This window comes from Zosterops lateralis, assembly GCF_965231275.1.
Source record: "Zosterops lateralis genome assembly, chromosome: 18".
In the NCBI taxonomy this organism is placed as follows: domain Eukaryota; kingdom Metazoa; phylum Chordata; class Aves; order Passeriformes; family Zosteropidae; genus Zosterops; species Zosterops lateralis.
Genome location: NC_139778.1, coordinates 648,005 through 673,364, shown reverse-complemented (window position 1 = coordinate 673,364; position 25,360 = coordinate 648,005). Strand labels below are relative to the sequence as shown.

Here is a 25,360-nt window from a genome sequence, read left to right as displayed (position 1 = left end):
CTCGTCCTAAACTGGGCTCATCCCAAAGTGGTGGCCCTGAACCCGGGGGTCTCCCAGGCGGGGCCATCCCAACAGGGCAGGTGGGTGCAGGGCCCCCGGCTCTGCAGCACTAGAGTATTTATTGTACCAGGAGAGTTTTATTCAGAGACGCTTTTTGTTTTCTAAAAGGCGACTATTTGGGGGTGGGAGGTCCCCCCCACCTCGGTCTATGCAATCCCCGATTCCTGCAGCCAGCTTTTGTACGGGGCTCCACCCCACCGCCGGCGGTTTCTATTAAAGACACGTGAAAAAAGCCCAGTGTCCATCCCAGGGGAGGGGACGTGGCCGAGGGGACAAGGGCTCTGTGTCCCTTGGGGGTGCTCCTGGCCCTGCAGTGGGGTCAGCCCGAGATCAGGGTCAGTCCAGGCTGGATCCTGCTGTGTCTGGGGCAGCTCTGGGAGCAGGGCGGCAGCACCAGAAGTGTTGGAATCCTGGAGCTGAGCCCAGCCAGCCACCAGTGGGATGTGTGGGGAAAGCTGGTGCAGCCACAGGGAGAGAAGGAGGTGATGGGGTCGGGGGGAGATGGAGGAGAGGGACAAAGGGGTGGAGGAGGAAGGGGGGGCTGGTAGACATGGAGGTGGGACTGGGGTGGAAACAGATGTGTGTGGAGGAGGTGGGACTGGGGTGGGAGTGGAGGAAGTCAGGGTGGATGAGGTGGGACGGAGGTGATGGAGGTGGTGGGCAGAGATGGAAGCGGTGGAGATGGAAACAGGGCCAGGTCCAAGGAGAGGAGGAAGGTGGAGGAGACTGACCCTTGCTGCAGGCTGCTCCAGGCCAAGGCCCTGCTGTGCCACTGCTGCTGCCCTGGCTGTGGCCCTTCTCGGGGTAGGGGACATGTGGGATTGTCACTCCCAGGCACCCACCGGCCCTGGGTGTGGCAGTTTCCCTGGAGCACCCATGGGTGCTGGCAGTGAAAAGGACAGGACTCCCCTCCCAACTGCAGCTGGAAGAGGGCGGTGACCCCCCACGCCTGCCCCTGCCCCACCCCACGGCACCAGACTCGTAACATTCCCTATAAAACACCAATCCACCATCTTATCACCCCAACCCTCTGCACCTCCAAGTCCTCCCCCCAGGCCAGGGCAGGAAGCAAAGGCCGGCGCCTCCGGGCAGTTCTCAGCGAGTGGCACACGGATTTATTGGATTTATTGATTGCTTTGGGGTGCTGGTGCCCCCCCAGTGCCCACCTGGGGCAGGGGGCATGGCGCGAGCGGGACGGGGGCGAAGCGCTGCCATTTCCATCCTCCCTCTCACCCCGGCCGGGCTGGAATGGCTCCAGATAAAACAAATCTCTCTATAATTTCTCTCTCTATATATACAAATATAGAATATATATATATATATATATATCTGCTGATATATATATATAGATAGATCTTCTCTCTCTGGAAAGGGTAGAAGGTTAATTTGTCTGTGCATGCACGACCAAAGCCACCAACCCCCGGGCACAGAGGGTGCTGAGGGACGTGCAGCTCCCCCGCCAGCGCCCCGAGAGCTGGGGGGGCACATCCTGCATCCCCAGGTTATTGCTGGTCAGGTCCCATCCTGCTCCCAAACAAGCGGAGGGGGAAGAAGCCGAAAAAAGGAAATCCCACTGCAAAGCACCAGTGAGCTCCTCGTCACCTGGCCAGCACCCAGTGGCACCCGCCTCGGGGCACGGGGGGTGTGGTGGCACCACCCCAGGGTGGTGGGTGCTGCGGGGTGGGGGGGCAGGCACCCGCTTCAAAGGCAAAGTCTGGATAAGGCGAACAAAAATGAACTAAAGAATGGCGGCCGCCCCCAAACCAGGCGCTTTGCCCCCCGGAACTGGCCCGTGGCCCTCGGTGCCGGTGGCCAGTGCTGGCCCCTGGGTGCCGCGTGGATGAGCTGGGGGACAGGGACACTGTCATAGGGCCGTGCTCTCCGATTCCTCCTCCTCCTCCTCCTCCTGCCGCGGGCTCAGGCTGGGCCCCGAGAGTCTCTGCGCGGCCTCGAGCGGCTCCCGGCACGGCGCGGCCTCCGGGGACACGTGCAGGGAGGGGACCTCAAAACGGAGCAGACCTGCGGGAGGGCACCGTGATGGGGACAGCCAGCGCCGTGTCAGTGCCACCAGCAGGGCTGGCACCACCGCCCTGTGCTCTGGGGACCCCACCCGAGGCAGGGTGGTGACACCAGCTGTCCCCACGCACTGCTCGTGTCCCGCGGAGCTCTGTCTCAAAGGGAGCAGTGACACTGCTGTCCCCTCTGCCAGGGGAGCCGGAGGGTGAGGCCGCACCCCTGAAGTGGCAGGGTGAGCACAGCCACAGACAGGTGCTGTCACCGTGTCCCTTGCTGAGAGCAGAGGAACCCACTCGGGTGGGAAAAGCACTTCAGCCGCTCCTGCCCAGCTCAGGGACATTCCAAGGGGCATTCCCAGGGATATTTCTAAAGGATGTTGCTCAGAGATATTTTTCAGGGATATTGCTCAGGGATGTCGCTCAGGATCTTGTCCCACAGTGGGCCAGGGGAGCTGGATCTGAGCCAGGGGTGATGCCAAAGGTGACGCCAGGGGTGCACCCGTGCCAGGGTGCCCTGCCAGGCCCACGGCCGTGCATTGGCGCAGCAACACCGATGCCAACACCACCCAAAGGCAGGTGGGGCCGGCCTTTGTCCAGCCCCTGGGGACACTGTGACCAGCCCCTCACTGCCACTCATGGCACAGAGCCCTGTGCCCTGCCAGCTCCTGTGGAAAGGACATTGGGACAGTCCCCCAGCCTGTGTGTCTTCCATGGTCCCTAAAGCCACCTGGCCCTTCCACAAAGCCTTCCCCTGGCTGTCCCCCCCTCCAGCAGGGCAGGGACCCCGGGGGACACGGCCCCAGCACAGCCCCGGGCCAGGGAGTGCAGAGCAGCGGGGACAGCAGCACAGCTCCCAGGGATGTCACATCCCTGGTGACACTGCCACCCCGCAGGGAACACAGCCAGCTTCTCCATGCATTGCCACCTCCCCGGCTCGTCATCATCGCCCTGGGGACAGTTCTGCCTTTCCAGGGGCATCACCGCCTTACCGAGGGCACGGCCACCCTCGGGGGATGTGGGCACCGTCCTGGGCCAGCGCCACCTCGCTGGGGCCAGTTCTACCTTGCCTGGACTATTGTCACTGTTCTGGGGACATCACCGACTTCCCGGGGCCAGATCTGCCTTTCCAGGGACACTGGGGAACACCGCCACCTCCCGGGGAACACCGCCACCTCCCGGGGCACAGTTTAGCCTTTCAAAGGGACAGCTTCACCTCTCCGGGGAGAGTGTCACCTTCCTGGGGACATCACCACCTCCTCAGGGCCATTGTCCCCGTCCTGGGGGACCGGGCCCCCCCCCCGGGAGCCCCCCCCCGGCGGGGTTACCTGTGAGCGCGCCGTCCCCGGGGCCCGCGGTGTCCGTGCGGGGCGGCTCCGGGGGCTGGGGGGGCGCGGGCGCGGCCGGGGGCGGCTGCGGCGGGGGGGGCAGAGCGGGGCGCGGCCGCGCTTTGGGGGCGGCCCGGGCGCGGGGGGCGGCGACGGCGGCGGCGGGGGACGGCAGCGGCGGGGGCGGCCCGGCCCCGGCCCCGGGGGAGGCTCCGGGGGGCGGCCCGGGGGGGCCGTACGGGGACGGGGTGCTGGGCGGGGTGGGGGACAGGCTGGCCGGGGACGGCTGCTCCCCCGCCGCCGCCCGGGCCGGGATGGGCGCCGGCTTCTTGGCCCCTGCGGGACGAGACAAGCGACGGGGGCGTCAGGCCGGGGGCACCGGGGGAGCCCCCAGCGCAGCCCCCAGCGCAGCCCCCAGCGCAGCCCCCGGCCCAGCCGCTCCTACCTTTGCGCAGCGAGTGCGGGCTCTGCTCGGCCGCGGGGGCGGGGGGCGGGCACGGGGACACCTCCGGGGGCTTCAAAGTGCTGGGGGGGCACGGGGGGGGGAGAGCAACAGGGGAAAGGGAAAGGAAAGGGAAATGCAAGGAACAGGGGAAAAAAAAAAAGAAAAAACTCGCAAAATGGGGATGGGGAGGAAGAAAAAAGGAAAGATGAAAAGGGAAGGGGAAAAGGGAAAGAAAAGGGGGAGAGGGGGAAAGGGAAAACCCCGCAAAATCAGGAAAAAGGGAAGGGAAGGGAAGGGAAGGGAAGGGAAGGGAAGGGAAGGGAAGGGAAGGGAAGGGAAGGAAAGGAAAGGAAAGGAAAGGAAAGGAAAGGAAAGGAAAGGAGAAACGAAAACACCAAAGGGAAAGGAAAAGTTTCAAGCATAAAAAGGCAAAGAATAAACAAAATAAAATTAAAACCAAAAAAATTAAATAAATTAGATGAAAATAAATGAAAAATAGGAATAAAACAATGAAAATCAAAGATTAAACATTCAAATAATAACAAATAAAATTAAAACCAAAAAAAATACAGGATCATTAAATTATAACGGTAAACGAAAAAAAAAAATAAAAAAGTAAAGAAAAGATCATTAAATTATAACGGTAAACGAAAAGAAAAAAAGTAACGAAAAGATAATTAAATTATAACCGTAAACACACAAAAAAAAAAAAAAAAAAAAGTGAAGAAAACTCAAAAACCATGAAAAATATTATTTAAAAAAAAATAAAGAAGGAAATAAAAGGGAAACGTAAAAGATGAGCCATAACAATTAAAAGAAGAAGAAGAAGAGGAAGAAGAAGAAGAAGAAGGAGGAGGAGAAGAAGGAGAAGAAGAAGGAGAAGAAGGAGAAGGAGAAGGAGAAGGAGAAGAAGAAGAAGAAGAGGGAGAAGAAGAAGAGGGAGAGCCGTGAGCTCCTTCCCGCGGCCCGCACCGGGTGTCCCCTCCCGCCCCCCGGGGTTCCTCAGCCCCCGCCGCCCCAGGCAGTGCCGGGCCGGGCCGGCTGCAAAGGTACAGAAGCACCGTAAAAACCGGCAGAAGCGAGGGAGAATTCGTAAAAGAGCAGAAGAAGCGCTGGCGGGTGCGGGGGAGCGGCGCGGGACCCTCCCGGGGCTGCCCCTCCCCAGGGGTGAGCGCCCTGCCCCGGCTCCGCTTCCCTTCTGGGGCAGGTGTGAGCGCCCCGCCCCGGCTCTGCTTCCCTTCTGGGGCAGAAAAGGGGCATTTAGGCGTTTTCTCCTAAAGCTGGATTCAGACTGGGCAGGCGAAGGTCTCAGAGGGCCCTGGGCTCCCTGAGGGATTTCTCTGCCCCTTCCTGCAGCACCTGCAGCCCAAATTCTGCTCCAGCCCAGTGACACTGGGGCAAGGGGCCCCCAAGAAAATCCCCGAAGGCAGCGCGGTTCTCATGGGAATAGCAGGAAGGGGATGTGGTGGTGGCTGTGAGGACGCTGAGCGTCCTGTCCTGCTGCCCCAGGACTCTGCTCCTCTCCCAGGGGCGCTGAGCATCCCCTCCTGCTGCCCCAGGACTGTGCTCCTCTCCTGCTGCCCCAGGACTGTGCTCCTCTCCTGCTGCCCCTGGACTGTGCTCCTCCCCCGGGGATGCTGAGCATCCTCTCCTGCTGCCCCAGGACTCTGCTCCTCTCCTGCTGCCCCCGGGACTCTGCTCCTCCCCCAGGGATGCTGAGCATCCTCTCCGGCAGGTGAGGCTGTTTCCTGCCGGCCTCCCCGGCTCGGGGACAGGGGTGCCGGTGGCCTTACCTTGTCCGCTCGGCTGCCGTGGGGAAGCCGAAGCTGACGGGAGGCGTGGAGGGCGTTGCTGAACTGTCCGGCGGCTGCTCGGGAATGGGCGAGTGCGGCGTGGGCGGGAGCTCGGCGGGCGGCGCCGGGGGCTGCGCGCTCGGGGGGGCCGAGCTCGCCTTGCGCCCCGCGGAGGGGCCTCGGCGAGCCACCCACGAGGTGTCCATCACCCTGACACCCATGCTGGGGACACAGACAGGGGGGTCAGCACTCCTTGGCCGCTCCTGCCGGCTCCCTAAAAATGCCTCTTCCACCGGGAAACTGCTGGGAATGAAACTACGGGGGGATAGGGCAGGGGGGGAAGTGTGGGATGGGTTTGTGCCACCCCCCGGCAGCCTCTCCCCTCCCCAGGAAGCAGCAGGCACCGGCAGCCACCCAGCAACCTCCCAGCAGCCTGCGGAGGATACAGTACCTTTGGATTTTCCTAAGGCTGCATGGGCAGAAACAAAGGATTATTAACATGAAAACCCCCTAAAACTGGAGAGTGCACAGGGGAGAGGTCACTGCCGGGCAAAGGAGCCGTGAGGGGCTTTGAGAGAGGGGCAGGTGGGCTGAGCAGGGACCAGACTGTGCCACTGGTGGGACAGCTGGGATATCTTCTGGAAATGGGGACACTTTTGGGCTGGGCGGAGTCCTGGGGTCATTTCTGGAGCCCAACTCGACTCTTTGAGGTCCCTGTGAGATGTCAGGGAGGGGGGACATGCACAGGCTGGAAATGGGAAATGGAAATTTCCCCCCCAGCAAATCCTGGAGACCTTGAGGACACCAGGACACCTGTCCCTGGCATGGCACAGCCCCAGCAGCAGCCCGTGGGCCGACCCACTCCCAACTGAATGGGCTGGGGGCAGGCCTGGAGCCCTGGGCTCCACCCTGAGCCCCCCCAAGAGCCTGGCACGGAAAGCAGAGGGTCCCTCCACCCTGCGACCACCCAACCTCCCCCAGCTCAGTGCCATCCCACGGGGACTCTGAGCATCCTCTCCTGCTGCCCCTGGGGCGGTGTCAAAGCCAGCCCACCCTCTCCCCGAGGCCGTCAGCATCCCTACCCATCCTTCTTGCAGAATTCCAGCATCATGTTGTCGGTGGCCACGCTGAGGGGCCGCCGGGCCTGCTCGTGCTGCCGGCGCTCGCCGTGCTCCATGTCCGGGGAGGGCATGGAGCTGTAGTTGGCGTTGTGGTTCACGTGCAGGGGGCTGCCGTAGTTCCCTGTCACGTTGAACTCGATGTCTGGGGGGACACAGGACATTGGGTGTCCTCAGGGAGGGGAGGGACTGCGGGTGTTGGCGTTGTAGGGATGCTCAGGGGGTGCTGGAGAAGCTGGGCTGGGATCAGTGCTGTGCTGAGTCTGGCCAGAGCCCTGCCTGAGCTCCAGCAAAACCAAACCTGGGAGCTCTGAGCCCCGTCCCCAGGAGGTGTCAGGAGGCACCAGGAGGCCCAGGTGTCCCCGGGGCACGCCCTACCTCCTGGGAAGAACCAGTCGGCGTGCTGGATGAGCGGCTCGATGATGCCCACGATTTGCAGTGACAGTGTTGTCATCATCTCTGTCATGTTCCTGCAGGGGGACGGCAGCTCAGCAACTCCTGCTGGCCAGCGGGGCTCCCAACAGGGCTCCCAGAAGGATTCCCAGCAGGATTCCCGGTAGGATTCCCAGCAGGATTCCCAAGAGGGTTCCATTCCTGGTAGGATTCCCAGCAGGATTCCCGGTAGGATTCCCAGCAGGATTCCCAAGAGGGTTCCATTCCTGGTAGGATTCCCAGCAGGATTCCCAAGAGGGTTCCATTCCCGGTACGATTCTCAGCAGGATTCCCAAGAGAGTTCCATTCCCGTTAGGATTCCCAGCAGGATCCCAGCAGGATTCCCAGTATTCCCAGCAGGATCTGCCCCTCAGCCGCCCCCAGCACTCACCCCAACAGGATTCCCAGCAGGATCTGCCCCTCAGCCCCCCCCCAGCACTCACCCCTCAGCCTGTGGCCACAGCAGGTTGGGCCCCAGCACGATGGCCACATTGCTCGGGGTCATTTTGTTCATGTCCTGGTACTCGGTCAGCTTGGCCAGGAATTTGATCACGTACCTGGAGAGCAGACCCCAAAGGGGTCAGTGCCTGGGTCACCCCCTCCGGGTGGTCACCCCCTCGGTGTCCCCTCCCCGTGCCCTGCTGGCCCCAGGCTCACCTGATGTTGCTGTAGTTGGCTTTGGGCAGCTTCTCGCAGGCGTTCCAGAGAGCCTGCAGCCGCTTCTCCTGCTCCGGGATGCTGCAGGGAGGTGGGACAGGGCCTTACTCCCATCCCCACCCTGCCCCGGGGCTGTGGACCCCCCCCCAGCCCCACCCCTGGGGACCCTGTGAGACCCTCAGGCTGCCACCAACATTTTGTAAGTAAATTAAAAAATTTGTCCCAAAACTTGTCCCAAGGAGAAGGAAACCCTTTGGATGCTGGACCTCTCACCCCTCCACGGCTCTCAGAGCCCACAGGAAACATCCCAAATGCTGTGAACTGTGCCAGAAAACCCCCAAACCATCCACGGGGGAGCCAGGCTGTCCCACCTGTGCCACAGAGCAATGGGGGGATGTCCAGACTCACTTGGAGGCCTGGATCCACTCCTCGTACAGCTCGAAGGTCATCAGGGGCTCGGGCAGCTCCCGCAGGTAGGACTTGAGGGCTCCTGTGGCACACAGGGGACACGGGGATTGGCACTGTGGGCAGCACCAGCTGTTGGGCACCAGGTGGGTTTTGCTCCTGGGCACTTGGACTCACATCCCCCCAGCCTTCCCACCCAGCACACCCCAGAGCACCCACTGGGCTCCCCGGCTTGGGGCAGCCTGGGGCACCCCCAGTGCTCACCTTGTCACCCCCTAGTCCCTTCCAGAACCTGCCCAGTTCCCTCCCCCAGGTGTTTCCCCAGGTCTCCATCCCTCATTTTTGCCTGGGACATTCCCAGCTCCCTGTGCTGGGCTCCCCTTGGGAAGCCAGGGTTCAATCCTGTGCCTGCCAGAGCCCCATTCCCCGAGGGGAGCAGAGAGGCTGTGGAGACCCAGCCAACACTCCAGAGAAGCCCCAGGGGTTGGGATCTGTGCTTAAGGAGGGCATTCTCCCCCAGAAAAGGTGAGAGAAGATGGGAAGTTTGATGTTAACGTGAATCTTCCTGACCTCCTCAGTGTCACCCTCATTAGTGTGACTGGATGATGGTTGCGTCCCTGTTTTCTTCACCTCCAGCCTGGCCAGGTCCCTCTGGATGGCAGCACCTCTCTGGGGCTGCCACTGTCCCAGGCTGTGTCACCTGCCTGCTCCCTGAGGGGGCACTCTGCCCTATCAGCCAGGCTCTTAATTAATGAAAAAATTAACTGGACAAAATCAGACCCAGAAACAGCCCTGGACTGCACCACTGGTTCCTGGTGTCCAGCTGGACTTGGTGCCACTTCTGCCCCTCAGGGTGCCCTTGGGGGTGCCTGGAGCAGCCCCCCCGCCCCGAGGAGCCCCACCTGCAATGGCATGGGGGTCAGCTGAGTACTCCTGCACGTCCACCACGCAGCAGTCCAGGGCAGCCTTGAGCTTCTTCAGCTTGGAGGCCGAGGGAGCCACTCGGAAGAGACCCTGGGCCGAGGGCACAGAGAGTGTTGGACAAGGCTTGGGGCTGGGGATGTCCCTGGAGCCCCCCAGTTCCTCACCCTGGCCCTGGGGACACCCGGGACCCCTTCCATCGTGTCCAGCAAGGATGGGGCATGGGACTCACTCCTCCTGTCCCCTCCTCCAGCAGGGACTCTCCTGTTCCTGCATCCTTCCTTCCAGCAGGGACTCACCTCCTCCTGCATCCCGCATTCCAGCAGCATGGTCACACAGGCCTCCACGGGGAAGGCAATCTCCCGCCCGCTGACAGCCAGGTGCTCCTCCAGGGGCTTCCCAAAGGAGGGCTTCTCCACCCACGCCTCTGTCATGGGCACAGGGGGCACAGGAGAGGGAGGGTGGTGCCAGATCTGGCAGCCCCTCCCCAAAAGGCCCTTGGGTCACAGTTTTGGCAGCAAAATACTCTGTATGGGTGATGTTAGAAGAACAGAACCCTGCATCTCTGGCCTGGGCAGCTTGGGAAGTGCTTTTTTTTAAAATCCAAGCAATGTGTTTTTGAGCTGTCACAGGATTTCAAAGGAGCTGGATAACATTTTTCACAGGGGTAGCAACAGGCAAACCTTTGCAATATTCTCACCTTCTTCCATCACAGTTTAAGGCAGGAATATTTAATGGGATAGAGAGAAAAATAAAATAGGAAATCCCTCCCTGCCCTGCTGCAGTGACAGCAGCACCAGGAGCCCTGGCCTGGGGAGTTGCTGCTTTTGGGGCCATTGCCTGGGGCTCACCCCAACCTGGGGCTCCCAGCCCAGAGCCTCTGGATGCTGCACCCCCAGAGAGACCCCACCAAACCCCCACTCAGGGATGAGATTCCAGCTGCATTCAATGGGGATCTCCACAGAATCCCAGAATAGTTTGGATTGGAAGGGACCTTAAAGCCCACCCGGTGCCCCCTGCCATGGCCTGGCCTTGGGCACTGCCAGGGATCCAGGGGCAGCCCCAGCTGCTCTGGGCACCCTGTGCCAGGGCCTGCCCACCCTCAACGCCTTGGGGCAGGTTTTTCCCTGCCCATGCAGATGGATCCTGTCCCCCAGCCCAGTGGGATGGGATCCTCTCCCAGCACTGGGACAGGTGGGTACAGGCAGGGCAAGCAAAGGGAGGCTGCTCGGCTGCCCCTGTGGGGTCACAGAGCCTGTCACAGGCAGGAGTGGGACAGAGCTGTGGGCACTCACCCTGCTGGGCTTTGATCTGTGGCAGGAAGTTCTGCAGGAGCGCCAGGGATTTGCGATGGTACTCGGCCTGCACCTCGATCAGCTGCAGGGACATGGCACTGGGTCACCGTGCTGCGGGGACAGGGACAGCCCCGGGGCTGGGGAGCACTTACAGTTTGAAAATAGTTTGCATAGTCGACTTCTTTGGCCACAAAATTGTACATGTCAGCCGAGAGCTGGTCCTGCGGGGGCAGAGATCCATCACTGTCCCTCCCCTGCTGCCCCAGGGCCACCAGCACGGCCCTGCCCCGGCCATCAGGAGGGAGCTCCAGGCCCAGGAAAAAGCCAGAGTGACACGGGGTGAAGGTTAGGGTGTCAGGGGAGGTTCAGGAGCCACCCCCACTGCAACCTGAGCCCCCAGAGTGCACAAAGAAGGAAGATCAGACTCCCTCTTATCCCATGGAAAGGGGATGAAAGTCCCTCAGTGCTTGAAAATGATGGAAATAAACCCAGCACAGAGAAGGTTGAGAAATGTCCCCACCAGTGCCAGGATCGGTGCTGAGCTCTGCCAGGAGGTGTTCCCAGGGAATGGGAGCCCCTCCAGCTCCCGGGGATGTGGAGGATGGGGACAGAGCAACTGGGGACATCCTGCTTGGCTGGGGAGCATCACCCACAGCCACTGCCTTTGGGGGGCAGCCAGAGGAGGGGGCAGCACACGCAGGGGGGGAAGGAAGATGCGGAGCAGGGTGAGAGGAGAGGCTGCAGCTTTCCCCAGGGACTGGGAGCCCACAGACGCCCCTGGGCCAGAAGGAGCCCCAGTACCCTGCAGATCTCCACTCTGTTGGCTGCCTCCTCCATCTCCTCCCTGAGAGCGTCGGCTTTGGCGCCCGAGGGCTGCAGGTTGCTGGCCAGCCCCGAGGACTTCACCGACTGCTGCCACCTGTGGGAGGGACAGGGACGCTCAGAGCAGTGGCCACATCCCGGAGGCCCTGCAGGGTCATCAGGAGATGATCCCAGTGCGGCTGGGATTTGGCACCCCAACCATGCCTGTCCCCACAGCACTGCACACGCGGGGCTCCAGGGAAGGAATTCCTTTCAGCAGGATATGGAGCCATGTGCAGGTGGGAAGAGAGGGGAAGGGGATGGGAGAGCCGGGACATCATGCTGGGGACTTTGGACACCTCTCAGACCTCTCCCAGGACATGCTGGAGTGGGGGCTTGGACAACTCAACGGTGCCATGGGACAATCCCGAGTCATCCCAGCTCCCCTCGGTGTCACTGCAACAGAACTCACCAAGGCAGGGAAAAAAGTACAAAATAACCCTTTCTGACAGAAAAAAAAAAAAAAAAAAAAAATACACTTTTGCTGCAGAGGACAGGCAAGGAAAAGGAATCTGTGGGTTCTGCAGACAGGAGCAGAAGTGATGGCTCACTGCAGAGCTTGACTCAAGGCTCATGGAGACACAGCCAGGACTCCTTGTCCCAAGGGAACTGCAGTGCCAGGGGCCCAGGAGCTGCTCTCCTGGGAGCTACCCACAGCTTGGGAATGTTCATTTTCTATGAAACACTTGAAGGCACTTCCTACCTCGTCCTGGAGGAGTCCATATCCAGCACGAGCTTCGCCAAGTGCTTCCTCTGCTTTTGGATATTTGGGATTTCCACCTGCAACAACACAGGGAGGAGGAGGAGGTGAGCACCCCTGGAGAGGTGTCCAGGGATGGGTCACAACCCGGCAGTTTGGGCTGGGGCAGGCTGGGTGGGTAAGGATGCAACTCTTGAATTTAACATCCTCAGGGAAATGGCCCTGCTGATCCCTCCAAGGAGCGTGACACACCTCGACAGCCCCAGCTCCAGAACCCGAGAGAAGCAGCCTTGGGGGATCAAAACTTCCTGGGGAGCTGGATGAGGGCAGGAAAAGGGTTCCCTGGGGACCCCCAGCTCACCTCAGCAAGCACAAAGAGCGGCTCGATGACATCCCTCTCCACCTGCAGCTCAAAGTGGATCAGCTCCTGCGCCAGTTTGTCCTCGGCCTCCCCGCACAGCCGCAGCATCTTCCTGCAGGGACAGGCACGGCTGGGGCTGGGGACAGCGGGACTGTCCTGCCCCAGGGCGGGGACAGGGGCACCCAGTACCCCCAGGGCTCCAGGACTGGCACCCAGCACCCCCGGGGCTCCAGGACTGGCACCCAGTACCCCTGGGGCTCCAGGACTGGCACCCAGTACCCCCGGGGCTCCAGGACTGGCACCCAGCACCCCTGGGGCTCCAGGACTGGCACCCAGTACCCCTGGGGCTCCAGGACTGGCACCCAGCACCCCCGGGGCTCCAGGACTGGCACCCAGCACCCCCAGAGCTCCAGGACTGGCACCCAGTACCCCTGGTAAATATAAATATTATAAATATCATGTTATGACATATTATTAGCTATATTATGTTGTTATATATTATTGTGTATTGTGTTATGTATCAGAGTTATATTATACATTATTATTAGGCCAGTCTGAAATTGTATGGACTTGAAATATATAAATAAATAAATAAATAAATAAATCAAATATAGAAATAATAATAAATCACATACAAATATTTGTAAAATATAGCTAACTATATAAATTATAATACATATATATATAATGTACATATATATATAAAAATAAGGATAAACCACATATAAGAATATAAACAGTAATAGCTCAAATATAAATGCACACCATATATTTAAAAAGTGTTTTAAAAATAAAGATAAATGTATGCAGATTTTATTGCATGCTCACAGGACCTCAGCCTGTACAAGGAGGAGAAGAATTAACTACCGAGATCCCCCCAGCCCCTCCATTATCTGGCACTGGAGACAGGGAACAGCAACATTCCCAGCACATTCCCAGCACATTCCCAGCACATTCCCAGCACGTTCCCAGCACATTCCCAGCACATTCCCAGCACATTCCCAACAGCATTCCCAGCACATTCCCAGCACATTCCCAGCAGCATTCCCAGCAGCATTCCCAGCACATTCCTGGCACATTCCCAGCACATTCCCAGCAGCATTCCCAGCACATTCCCAGCACATTCCCAGCACATTCCCAGCACGTTCCCAGCACATTCCCAGCACATTCCCAGCAGCATTCCCAGCAGCATTCCTAGCACATTCCCAACAGCATTCCCAGCACATTCCCAGCAGCATTCCCAGCACATTCCCAGCACATTCCCAGCACATTCCCAACAGCATTCCCAGCACATTCCCAGTACATTCCCAGCACATTCCTGGCACATTCCCGGCACATTCCCGCCCCAGTCCCCCTTACCCCAGCAGGGAGTCATCCCCCAGCACTGCTGATCCCTCCATCAGACACTGAGCCAGTGTCGTCAGCGGCAGCTTCTTCTGCAAAGAGAGAGGGGCTGTGCTCCGACCCGAATCCCTGGATCCCCTGGATCCCCCAGATCCAGTGGATCCCCAGATCCCTGGACCCCAGAGCCCCCAGCCCCGCCGCTCTCACCGAGCGCTTGTCAGTGTCCAGGCCCTGCTGGCCCTGCAGACAGGCTGTCAGCTTCTTGTGGGTGCTGTGGGACACCTGCTTCACCAGCTCCAGCCGCTTCTCCACCTGCAGAAGTGATGGAGCCCATCACCAGAGGATGCTGTCACTCAGGGATCCCATCACCCAGGGATCCCATCACTGGAGGATCCCATCACTCATCACCAGGGATCCGATCACCGGGGATCCCCTTACTGGAACATCCCATCACTGGAGTATCCCATCACTGGAGCATCCCATCACCCATCACCGGGGATCCGATCACCCAGGGATCCCATCACCCAGGGATCCCATCACTGGAGGATCCCAACACCCATCACCCAGGGATCCCATCACTGGAGTATCCCATCACCCATCACCAGGGATCCCATCACCCTGGGATCTCACCACCAGAGTATCCCATCACTCATCATCTGGGGATCCCATCACCCCAGGATCCCATCACTGGAGGATCCCATCACCAGAGTGTCGCCCTGAATTTTCTTGCCTGTGAAGTTCTGTACCTTTGCAGCAGCTTTCCCCACGCCGCTTCACATAAACAATATTGTTTTCTTACAACTTATCTCTGTGTTTACATATTTCTTCTCTAGGAAGAGGAATGTGATTGATGGTCCAGTCCACCAATGATGTTCATAAGGTGGTGACCCTTTTGGCCAATCTTTGGCCTTCTGTACAAAATGTATATAAGGATGGAGTCAGACATTAAATTAGAACCTTTGCTGCTTGACCTGCTGCTGCCTGCACGTCTTTTGTGTGTCCGACACAGCGACACCAGAGTATCCCATCACTGCAGGATCACTATCCCCCAGGGATCCCATTACCAGAGTATCCCATCTCCCAGGAATCCCATCCCCTGGGATCTCTGGGCCACTGTGGCACCACCAGGGAGCTGCTGGTGGATGCAGCCTCCACAGGAGGTGTCTGGGATGGCTCCGAGGGAACCTCACCTGCAGTAGATCTTCACTCAACACCTCGGTCTTCTCTGCTCTGCAACACAAGAGAGGAGAGGAGCCATTGGTGAAGGGTGTGGGGTGTGTGCAGCACCCCGTGTGCCCCATGGAGCCCGGGATGGGTTTTTCCATTGGGATGCTGGGTGGATTTAAGGATCTCTGCTCCCACCAGCCATCCCCTCATCTCCTAAAGAAGGAACTGATGGAGCATCTCCATGGCTCACTGCCAGGTACCAATCCAGAGCCCGTGGCAGCGGCTGCCTTCCCGAGGGAGGAATACCGGGCTGCAGGAGACACAACCCGTCGTCCCCGGCCCGTGGACCTGCAGCATCCAGAGCCCGGGGCCCCTGCACCACAGCTGCTTGGGCTCATTTAAACCATCACATCCGTGTAATTTATTCCTTTTCCCAGGGTTTTTAACAAATTCAGTGCATCCTTTCACTTGGAAAAACGAGCTCTGTCAATTTGAGCTGGGGCTGAGGGGTGATTCAGCCAACTGGTCCCTAAATGTTCAACAGGGGACAGCAAGAGCTTGCTGCTGTCACCCTGAAAACAACACCTTTATTTCCTGTGTCTGGTCCCTCCCTGCCATCCAAGCTGGATTCTCAGCTTGAAGAGAGCGAGGGGAGTGTTGGCACAGTGGAAATAAGGAGCAAACATAGAGAAAGGTTCAGACAGTGAGCGTGGCACAAGAGTGGCCCAAATACACCTCACCCAAAGCCTTGCAGAAAGTCACAGAATCATGGAATGGTTCGGGTTGGAAGGGACCTCAAAGCTCCTCCAGTGCCACCCCTGCCACAGCAGGGACACCTCCCACTGTCCCAGGGACACCTCCCACTGTCCCAGGCTGCTCCAAGCCCCAATGTCCAGCCTGGCCTTGGGCACTGCCAGGGATCCAGGGGCAGCCACAGCTGCTCTGGGCACCCTGTGCCAGGACCTCCCCAAACCAACTGCGTTAAATCTGCTTTGGGCATGAAAGATGTTCCAGCACCTGATTTAGGGTGGTTTAAAAATAAATTTCAAAAGAAATTAAACTAAACAAAGCCTGTTTATTTTAATTTTTAGATTGGATTATTGAAACGAACAGATCAGAACCTCTCTGAGGAGGACTGCCCACCTGGGAGCAAGAGCTTCTCCTCCTCCTCTGGGAATCACCTTCACTCTCATTTAGACAGGATTGGAAGTGACACAGAATTAGCACAAACAGGGAAAAAAGCAGCAAATATTCACGGGCACAGCCACAACGTCCGGCCCGGCTTGGGATATTTTTAGCATTCTGAAGGAGTGGGAGGTGGCAGAGAGTGAGGCACCGCTGGCACATCCCTGCTGCTCACTCCCCAGGAATCACTTCCTCACTTGAACAGAAAAAGGGATTTTTTTTCCTGCACTCTCTCCTCTCCCAGCCAGGAGGTGGGTGGGATTTGCACATCCCAGGCCCCACGGGCAGATCCCTCTCCCAGCAGCCACACCGTGCTGTACTCTGAGGTGTGCTTGGGAAGCAGAAAACAACATTTCAAAGAGAATAACAAAAAATATGGCCTTGATCTGTTTTAAAGCACATCCTCAGTGTGAGAAACCCCTGTGGTTTCACCGGAGAGCAACCCTCTGTGCCAGCCCTGCACATCCTGGGATGCTCCAGCGGGCTGGGAGGAATTTGGCTTTCAAAAGGGAGAACAAGCAGTTGAAGCATTTTATGGATTGGGATAAGCAAAGGGGCTGCTCCAATCAATCCCCCTTAAGGATGAGTGATGAGAGGGGTGCAGAGACCCCCAATTTCCCTGTCTGGTCCCTAATTTCCCAGAACTTCATTCCATATGAGTTACACGCATCCTGAGGGAGCATCCCTTGGAGAGGCAGCCAGCATTCCCAGCTTTGCCTCTTTCCTTTTGGCAAACAAAATCCTGCTCCTCCCCTTCCCCTCCAGATTTCCACCCCGAGCTGTTTTTCCCAGCACAAACCCAGGCCCTGCTCAGACAGCAGCAGACTCTGTCCCTGCAGGCAGCTGGGGAAAGGGACAAAAAGGGACAATGACCACGGAGAGCCAAAGCCAATGAGTGGAGACACAGCCATGGTGTGCTCAGGCTTTTGCTGCTGCACAAGCTCATTGCTGCCAGCAGAAATCAACATCAGTCAGGCAAATTCTGTTGATTCCCAAATAAACACACGAGTTTCCAAAGCCTTGACCTGGGGAGGGGCAGCAGAGCCTGTGTGTCCCTGGAGCATCTCCTGGTGCCAGCCACCTCTGCCTGGCTGCACCATCCACCACTGTCCCCCTCTGCTGCTCCAGCCACGCACCACAGGGAGCTGCTGGCCTTGGATTTGTCCCTGAGCCAGCAAAACTCTGAGCACAGCAAGGATTGCAAGGCAATTTGTCTCTGAGTAGGAAAGCATCACACCTGGTGTGGGGACAGCAGGAGCAGGGATGAACCTCCGGAGGCAGAGCACGTCCACGGTGCCCCAAAAATCCCCTCACTCCATCTCCTGCCCAAAACCCCTTTTGACCCCAGCCTCAGCCACCCCTCGCTGCAGCCTGCTCATAAATATTTAATCGCTATTTAATTACCAGCGCTGATTCCCTGATTTCTCCTCGCTCCAGCCTAAAAGTAGCTCCAGTGCTGGAGAGGGTGGCACAAACAGCCAGCCAAGGCCCTGGGGCGGGGCTGTCCCACATCCCACACGGACACACGGACAGTGCCCGGCTCCATCCCGCTCCTGCTTTTTCCGAGAGAAAATTCCAGGTGCTGGAGCCCCTCAAGCCCGGAGGGGAGGGAGGTTCACCCGCAGCCCCCTGGTAAAGCACTGGGCCATCCATCCCCTGCCTTTGCCAGAGGGAAGAGGAAGAGGAGGAAGGCCCTCAGTGCCACCCACGGCCCTGGAAGCGCCGGGCTCCGTGATCCAGACTGGATTCTGTCCCCTCCTTGTGCCGCCACCTGCGCCCTCCCGGCCGCCCTGGGGACACCAATCCCGGCGGCTCAAACCCGCCACTCCCCGAGCCCCAGCGGATTTTTCCCAGCGCCTTTTCAGCAGGCGAGAAGCAAAACATCAAATATTGATCTCCTCAAATCGCTGCTCAGCTCCCCCGGGAAACGGCTCCGACTGCAACATCCAGCCCGACGTGGGGACACGGCCCCGCCGGCGCCTCCTCCGGTGCCACAGCCCGGGTGACACAGCCCTGGTGACACGGTGCCACAGGCCGGGTGACACAGCCCGGGTGACACAGCCCGGGTGACACAGCCCTGGTGACACGGTGCGACACCCCGGGTGACACAGCCCGGGTGACACAGCCCGGGTGGCACAGCCTGGGTGGCACAGCCCAGGTGACACAGGCCGGGTGACACAGCCCGGGTGACACAGCCCGGGTGACACAGCCCAGGTGACACGGTGCCACAGCCCGGGTGGCACAGCCCGGGTGACACAGCCCGGGTGACACGGTGCCACAGCCCGGGTGGCACAGCCTGGGTGCCACGGTGACACAGCCCGGGTGACACAGCCCGGGTGACACAGCCCGGGTGACACGGTGACACAGCCCGGGTGACACAGCCCGGGTGACACAGCCCGGGTGACACGGTGGCACAGGCCGGGTGACACAGCCCTGGTGACACAGCCACGCCACGGGGAGCGCTGCCCACCCAGCCGAGCCAGGCTGGAGCAGCAGGAGGAACAGGCAGGGAGGGCTGGAGCGGCCTCCTTCCATCCTGCCCACGGCTGGGAGCAAAGCAAAACGGGAGACAGAGTCTGCGAGGCAGGAAAGGGTTTGATCCTCGTCTCCTGCCCCTTTCCCGGCAGCGAGCTCAGTGCTGGCATCCCCATGGCTGGGGATGCTCAGGGCCCTCTGCTCCTCCTCCATCCCCATTTAGAAACCCTGCTGAAGGCCCTGCAGAGCCCTGAGGCTGCAGGAGCGGGGACAGGGCCCTCAGCCCGCTCCAGGAATATTCCAGGTTGTCAGCGCTGCCTCTTTGCGAGGAGGATAAAAATATCCCCGGGGCTGGCGGGATGTGCCGGCTCCGGAGCCAAGATCCCGGGGGGTTCTGCTGGCAGCGAGTCACCCCCAAGTCCAGATGGGGAACCCAGCCATTTACAGGGTGTTGTTCCCTCCCTCAAACCCCACTGGGAAAATCTCAGGCAGTGCTTTTATTTCCCTCTGCCCTTATTTCGTGCAAGCAGAAGAAAATGTCCTTCTTGCTTTGCCGGATATTCCTGCAGCAGGAATAAACCCTCGCTGTTTAAAGGCCTTGTCTGGATGCGCGGCCGTCCTGGGGCTTGGAAAAGCATCTCCCTGTGAGCCACCGAGGTGACATCCAGCCCCAGGTGCCACCACTGCCCCCGGGGTGGGGGACACGGCGTGAGATGCTCAGAAAGGCCGAGGAGGAAAAACCCAATGCCCCTGAGGTGACACCCCGGTGCCACTGTCCCTCTGCCCGGAGTGCCTGAGGTGACACCCCGGTGCCACTGTCCCCCTGCCTGAGGTGACACCCCGGTGCCACTGTCTCTGTGCCTGGAGTGGCCGAGGTGACACCTCGGTGCCACTGTCCCTGTGCCTGGAGTGGCTGAGGTGACACCCCAGTGTCACTGTCCCTGTGCCTGGAGTGCCTGAGGTGACACCCCGGTGCCACTGTCCCTGTGCCTGGAGTGGCTGAGGTGACACCCCAGTGTCACTGTCCCTGTGCCTGGAGTGCCTGAGGTGACACCCCGGTGCCACTGTCCCTGTGCCTGGAGTGGCTGAGGTGACACCCCAGTGTCACTGTCCCTGTGCCTGGAGTGCCTGAGGTGACACCCCGGTGCCACTGTCCCTGTGCCTGGAGTGGCTGAGGTGACACCCCGGTGCCACTGTCCCTGTGCCTGGGGTGGCTGAGGTGACACCCCGGTGTCACTGTCCCTCTGCCTGGAGTGGCTGAGGTGACACCCCGGTGCCACTGTCCCTGTTCCTGGAGTGCCTGAGGTGACACCCCGGTGCCACTGTCCCTCTGCCTGGAGTGGCTGAGGTGACACCCCGGTGCCACTGTCCCTGTGCCTGGAGTGCCTGAGGTGACACCCCGGTGCCACTGTCCCCGTGCCTGGGGTGGCTGAGGTGACACCCCGGTGCCACTGTCCCTCTGTCCGCAGCCAGGGTGGGACCTCCCGATGGGATGGACAGACACAAATAAAGGTAAAAGCACTTGGCAGGGAACCTCCTCAGGATGTTCTACAGCCACCCGCTGGATTCTCCTCCCCTTTTCCACCCCACAAAGATAAATATTCTTGCCCCTCACAGACCGGCGCAGAAATTCTTCCCAAGGTTGGGTACCGAGTGTGGGGCTGGGCTGGGCTGAGCATCCCCAGCTCTTTCTGTCAAGTGAAATGACCAAAAAAAAAAAAAAATTTAAAAAAAAAAAAAAAAATCCCCAAACCCAAAGGAAATTAAATAAACAAATTCAAAATACAACATAACACAACAAAACAAAACTAAGCAAAACAAAACAAAAAACAAAACAAAACAAAACAAAACAAAACAAAACAATACAAAAAAATAAAATAAAATAAATAAAATAAACCCCATGCTCAGGGCCCAGCAGAGGTTCCAACCTCCCACTCCAGCTCCTGTGGGAGCTGCTGCTCTCCCCACGGAGAAAGGGGCTCCCTGCTGGCCCTCAGTGCCCAAGTGGAGCCAAGAAGGTCCCAGTGATGGCACCTGGGACACGGAGCTCCAGACCAGATTTGGAAAGGACACAGTCCTCACCTGACCCTGGCTCTAACCCTGAGCTTGATCCTACCCTGACCCAGCTATTCCCTGGTTCTGATCCTTATCCTGAACTGATACTGGCCTTAACCCTGACCTTAACCCTAAGCCTGACCCTAAGCCTGACCCTAACCCTAAATACAACCCAGCCCTGATGCCGACCTTGGCCCTGGCCCTGCCCCTGACCTTGACCCTGCCCCCAGTCCTGGCCCAGCCCTGAGTGTCCTGCTCAGCCTGGCCCTGTCCCTCAGCCCCTCTGTGTGACCTCCTCTCAGGGACAAGGACTGCCCCCAGCTGTCCCCTCTGGCTCCTGCTGACCCACAGAGAGGGGTTTCTCTTCAGTCCCCTCTCTCCTTCCTTTTTTTATGGAAACCACATCACCTAAAACAGGAAAGGTCATCAGGGGCTGGGACACCTCTGTGCACATCCTGCAGGGGGGCTGGGCAGCTGTCCCTGCTGTCCCTGCTGTGCCTGCTGTCCCTGCTGTGCCTGCTGTCCCTGCTGTCCCTGCTGTCCCCGCTGTCCTGGGATGAAGCAATGCCCCCAGGAGACAACTCCCATGTGAGCACAGCCCTCAGCCCAGGGTAGGACCCATCCCGGTGATCCCCATTCCCAGACTGGGGCTGTCCCATTCCCTGGCACCACAGGGGGACCCCACTGGGGTTCAGTGACAAGGAGGGGACAGAGCCCCAAAGGCTGTAGTGTTTGTCCCCCAGCGAGCCTCTTGCAGGGAGACAAAGCACCAAGGTTCTACTCTTATTCCTTATTTCCACTAATTATTCCTTATTTCCATTAATTATGCCTCAGTTCCATTAATCATCCCTCATTTCTATGTATTATTCCACATTTCCGTGTATTATTTCCCCACTTCCTTTCATTTTTCCCTGTTTTCCTCTATTATTCCTTATTTCCACCTGTGATTCTCTGTTTTCATCTCTCGATCCTCTCTATTACTCCTGATTCCCGGCTGTCTGGAGAGGACTCCTCAGGACCCCACAGCAGGAAGGATGAACACGTTGAGGAGGGGACCAGGAGAGCCGGGATGAGAACAAGGATGCTCTGCCAGCTCCAGCCAAACCTCGAGGATGCTCCAGGTGCCCCATCCCAGGGAAGAGGGGCTGCATCCCCCCGCTGGCCTCGGGTACCTCCAGAGCCCCTCGGCTGCCCAGCACGTGGCCTAAGAGGATTATTGGGGGTTTATCCGAGCCCCCGGGCCATTCCCAGGGCTGCGGGAGGGCACAGCAGGATGCTCGGGTGGGATGTGGGAAGGAGGACGCTCCTGGCCCTGTCACAAGCACCATTTTGGAGCAGGGATGGGAGCAGTGCCTGGCTCAGGGCCCCCACGCCGTGCCAGGGACCTGGGGACATCCCAGCCCCCATTCCCAGAGGGTGGGAACGTGTCCAACTCCTCCGGAGGGTCCGGAGAAGGAACCGGGCCCAGCGCGAATGCCGCGGGAAAATCCCACCTTCTGTCCCCAGAACAGCCTCCCCCACATCCCCCGCGGGAGGCACTGCCAGCTCCCAGCGCTCCTGACCACATTCCCACAGCATTCCCTGTGCCACCTGCCCTGTGCCACCACCCCACAGCACGGTCCCTGTGCCTCCTGCCCTGTGCCACAACCCCACAGCATTCCCTGTGCCACCTGCCCTGTGCCATGACTCCACAGCATTCCCTGTGCCACGACCCCACAGCAGGGTCCCTGTGCCTCCTGCCCCGTGCCACCACCCCACAGCAGGGTCCCTGTGCCACCTGCCCTGTGCCACCACCCCACAGCACGGTCCCTGTGCCACCTGCCCCGTGTCACCACCCCACAGCACGGTCCCTGTGCCACCTGCCCTGTGCCACAACCCCACAGCATTCCCTGTGCCACGACCCCACAGCATCCCCTGTGCCACCTGCCCCGTGCCACCACCCCACAGCATTCCCTGTGCCACCTGCCCCGTGCCACAACCCCACAGAACGGTCCCTGTGCCACCTGCCCCGTGTCACCACCCCACAGCAGGGTCCCTGTGCCACCTGCCCCGTGCCATGACCCCACAGCAGGGTCCCTGTGCCACCTGCCCTGTGCCATGACCCCACACACATCCCTGTGCCTCCTGCCCTATGCCACCACCCCACAGCATTCCCTGTGCCACCTGCCCTGTGCCATGATCCCACAGCATTCCCTGTGCCACAACCCCACAGCATTCCCTGTGCCTCCTGCCCTGTGCCATGATCCCACAGCACGGTCCTGCACCGTGTTCCCGCGCATTCCCTGTGCCACAATCCCACAGCACGCTCTGGCACCACACACATCCCCTGCTCACACATCCCCTGCTCACACACCACATTCCCGCACCACCCCTGTGCCGATTCCCACAGCAGCCCCCGGAGGTCCCAAGCCGTGTTTCCCCACACATTCCCGTTCCTCCCCACATTCCTGTTCCTGCCCAGCATTCCCACAGCCCCAGGCCCGGGCCGCTGCCATCCCAGGCCGTGCTCGCTCCGGGCAGCCCGAGGCAGCAGGATGAGCCCCCGGTGCTGTGGGGGACATGGGGGCACACGGGGGGACACAGGGGGTGCTGGCAGGAGCCCCGGGGATGCCAAGGGGATGCGGCTCCAGCTGTGCCAGTGCCCCAGTGCTGCCAAGGGAAGGGAAAATAAATAAATCCTCTTTCCTCCCCCCTCCCCTTGCCCGCTGCAAAATCTCCAGGAATTACACAACAGCCACCATCAAAGGCAGGCCTGGCCATGCACAGGCACACACGGCATTCCCGTGGGCATTCCCGTGGGCATTCCCAGAGTGCCCCCGGCCCCACAGCCAGCAGGGCCACCCAGGGGTGCTGGGGGGCAGGGCAGTGGGGCACCCCACAGCAGCGGGGCCGTCCCCACAGCCCTGGGACAGAGGGGATGGGCAGGACAGGGGGACAGGCAGGGGACAGCGGGTAAAGGGTGCAGGGAGTGGGGCAGGTGTAGGGGGACAGGCAGGGCTTAACGGGCAGGGAATGGGCAGGAAGGACATAAAGGGTGTGGGGGGGGGGCAGTGGGGCAGGGACAGGGACACGCAGAGGGGCAGGGAGTGGGCAGGGAGCGGGGCAAGGGCCATACAGGGGGCAGGAGGGCTGTGGGGTGAGCAGGGAGCGGGCAGGGAGGGGGAATTGGGCCAGTGGGGTAAGCAGGGCTCAGGCAGGGAGGCGCGCACGGAGCAGGAGCGCTGGGGCAGGCAGGACACACAGAGCGGCCTCTGTGGGGCAGGTGCAGCATCAGGGACCGGGGCAGGAACGGGGGAGCGGGCGGAGTGTGGGGTGAGGGCAGTGAGGCCGCCACAGTGCAGGCACAGAGAGGAGCAGTGGGGCAGGAAGGGAAGGGGGACAATCAGGGCAGTGGGGCAGGCGGGACACACAGATTGGGGCGCTGGGGACGGGCAGGTGCGGGCGCGGCCGGGCGGGGCGGGCGGGAGGAGGCAGAGTGAGGGATGGGGCTGCGGGCAGGGCAGGGCAGGGCAGGGCAGGGCAGGGCAGGGCAGGGCACAGGGCTGGGCAGGGCAGGGCTGGGCTGGGCTGGGCTGGGCAGGGCAGGGATGGGCAGGGCAGGGCAGGACAGGGCACAGGGCTGGGCAGGGCAGGGCTGGGATGGGCAGGGCAGGGCAGGGCTGGGCAGGGCAGGGCAGGGATGGGCAGGGATGGGCAGGGATGGGCAGGGCAGGGCAGGGCAGGGCAGGGCAGGGCTGGGCAGGGCAGGGATGGGCAGGGCAGGGCAGGGCAGGGGCAGGGCAGGGCAGGGCAGGGATGGGCAGGGCAGGGATGGGCAGGGCAGGGCAGGGCAGGGGCAGGGCAGGGCAGGGATGGGCTGGGCTGGGCAGGGCAGGGCAGGACAGGGCAGGGCAGGGATGGGCAGGGCAGGGATGGGCAGGGGCAGGGCAGGGCAGGGCAGGGATGGGCAGGGCAGGGATGGGCAGGGCTGGGATGGGCAGGGCAGGGATGGGCAGGGCTGGGCAGGGCAGGGCAGGGCAGGGCAGGGATGGGCAGGGCAGGGCAGGGCAGGGCAGGGCAGGGCAGGGCAGGGCAGGGCAGGGATGGGCAGGGCAGGGATGGGCAGGGCTGGGCAGGGCAGGGCAGGGCAGGGCAGGGATGGGCAGGGCAGGGATGGGCAGGGCAGGGATGGGCAGGGCTGGGCAGGGCAGGGCAGGGCAGGGCAGGGATGGGCAGGGCAGGGCAGGGCAGGGCAGGGCAGGGCAGGGATGGGCAGGGCAGGGTCCCTCCCCACCCTCATCCCATCGCATCCATCCCTACCTGCCCACGGTCTGGTTGGCGAGCTGGCGCATGCGGTTGAATTGCTTCTTCATGGTGGCGGCGGTGCGGGCGGGCAGCGGGGCCGCCCCTCCCGCATCCCCGCCCGGCGCCGAGCCGGGCCGGGCCGAGCCGAGCCGAGCCGGGCCGGGCCGAGCCGAGCCGAGCCGGGCCGAGCGGGCCCCGCCGCCCCTGCGCCTCCCCGCGCCTCCGCCTGCGCTCCGCGCCCCCCGCGCCGCCCCGCGCCGCCCCCGCTCCCGGCGGCCATGGGAAATGTAGTCCGGGGCCGCCCGCCCCGCCGGGCTCTCCGGCCCGGGGGAGGGTCTTGGAGCGAGCCCGGAGCCGAGCGTCCCCCCCGGCATCCCTGGGCGTGGCCCCGGCATCCCCCCGGCATCCTCCGGCCTCCCTGGACACGGCCTCGGCATCACCTGGCGTCCCCCCGGCATCCCC

General features: G+C 60.8%; 1 protein-coding gene across 1 annotated transcript; it reads right to left on the bottom strand.

Moving 5' to 3' along the window:
* Positions 1 to 1,924: 1,924 nt before the first annotated feature.
* On the bottom strand, positions 1,925 to 25,012 carry ARHGAP44 (Rho GTPase activating protein 44; the record flags this gene model as incomplete). The annotated part of the gene is made up of 21 exons (XM_083874701.1): positions 24,914 to 25,012; positions 14,923 to 14,962; positions 13,940 to 14,044; positions 13,748 to 13,824; positions 12,389 to 12,500; positions 12,031 to 12,107; positions 11,268 to 11,385; positions 10,619 to 10,687; positions 10,467 to 10,548; positions 9,471 to 9,598; positions 9,153 to 9,264; positions 8,254 to 8,335; positions 7,846 to 7,926; positions 7,632 to 7,745; positions 7,135 to 7,226; positions 6,721 to 6,901; positions 6,090 to 6,107; positions 5,639 to 5,860; positions 3,846 to 3,925; positions 3,401 to 3,736; positions 1,925 to 2,079 (listed from the first exon to the last, which is right to left on the bottom strand). Exons 1-21 carry the CDS (start codon positions 24,964 to 24,966, stop codon positions 1,925 to 1,927), a joined length of 2,334 nt encoding a protein of 777 aa, XP_083730827.1. The 5' UTR covers positions 24,967 to 25,012.
* Between the last annotated feature and the right edge of the window lie 348 nt (positions 25,013 to 25,360).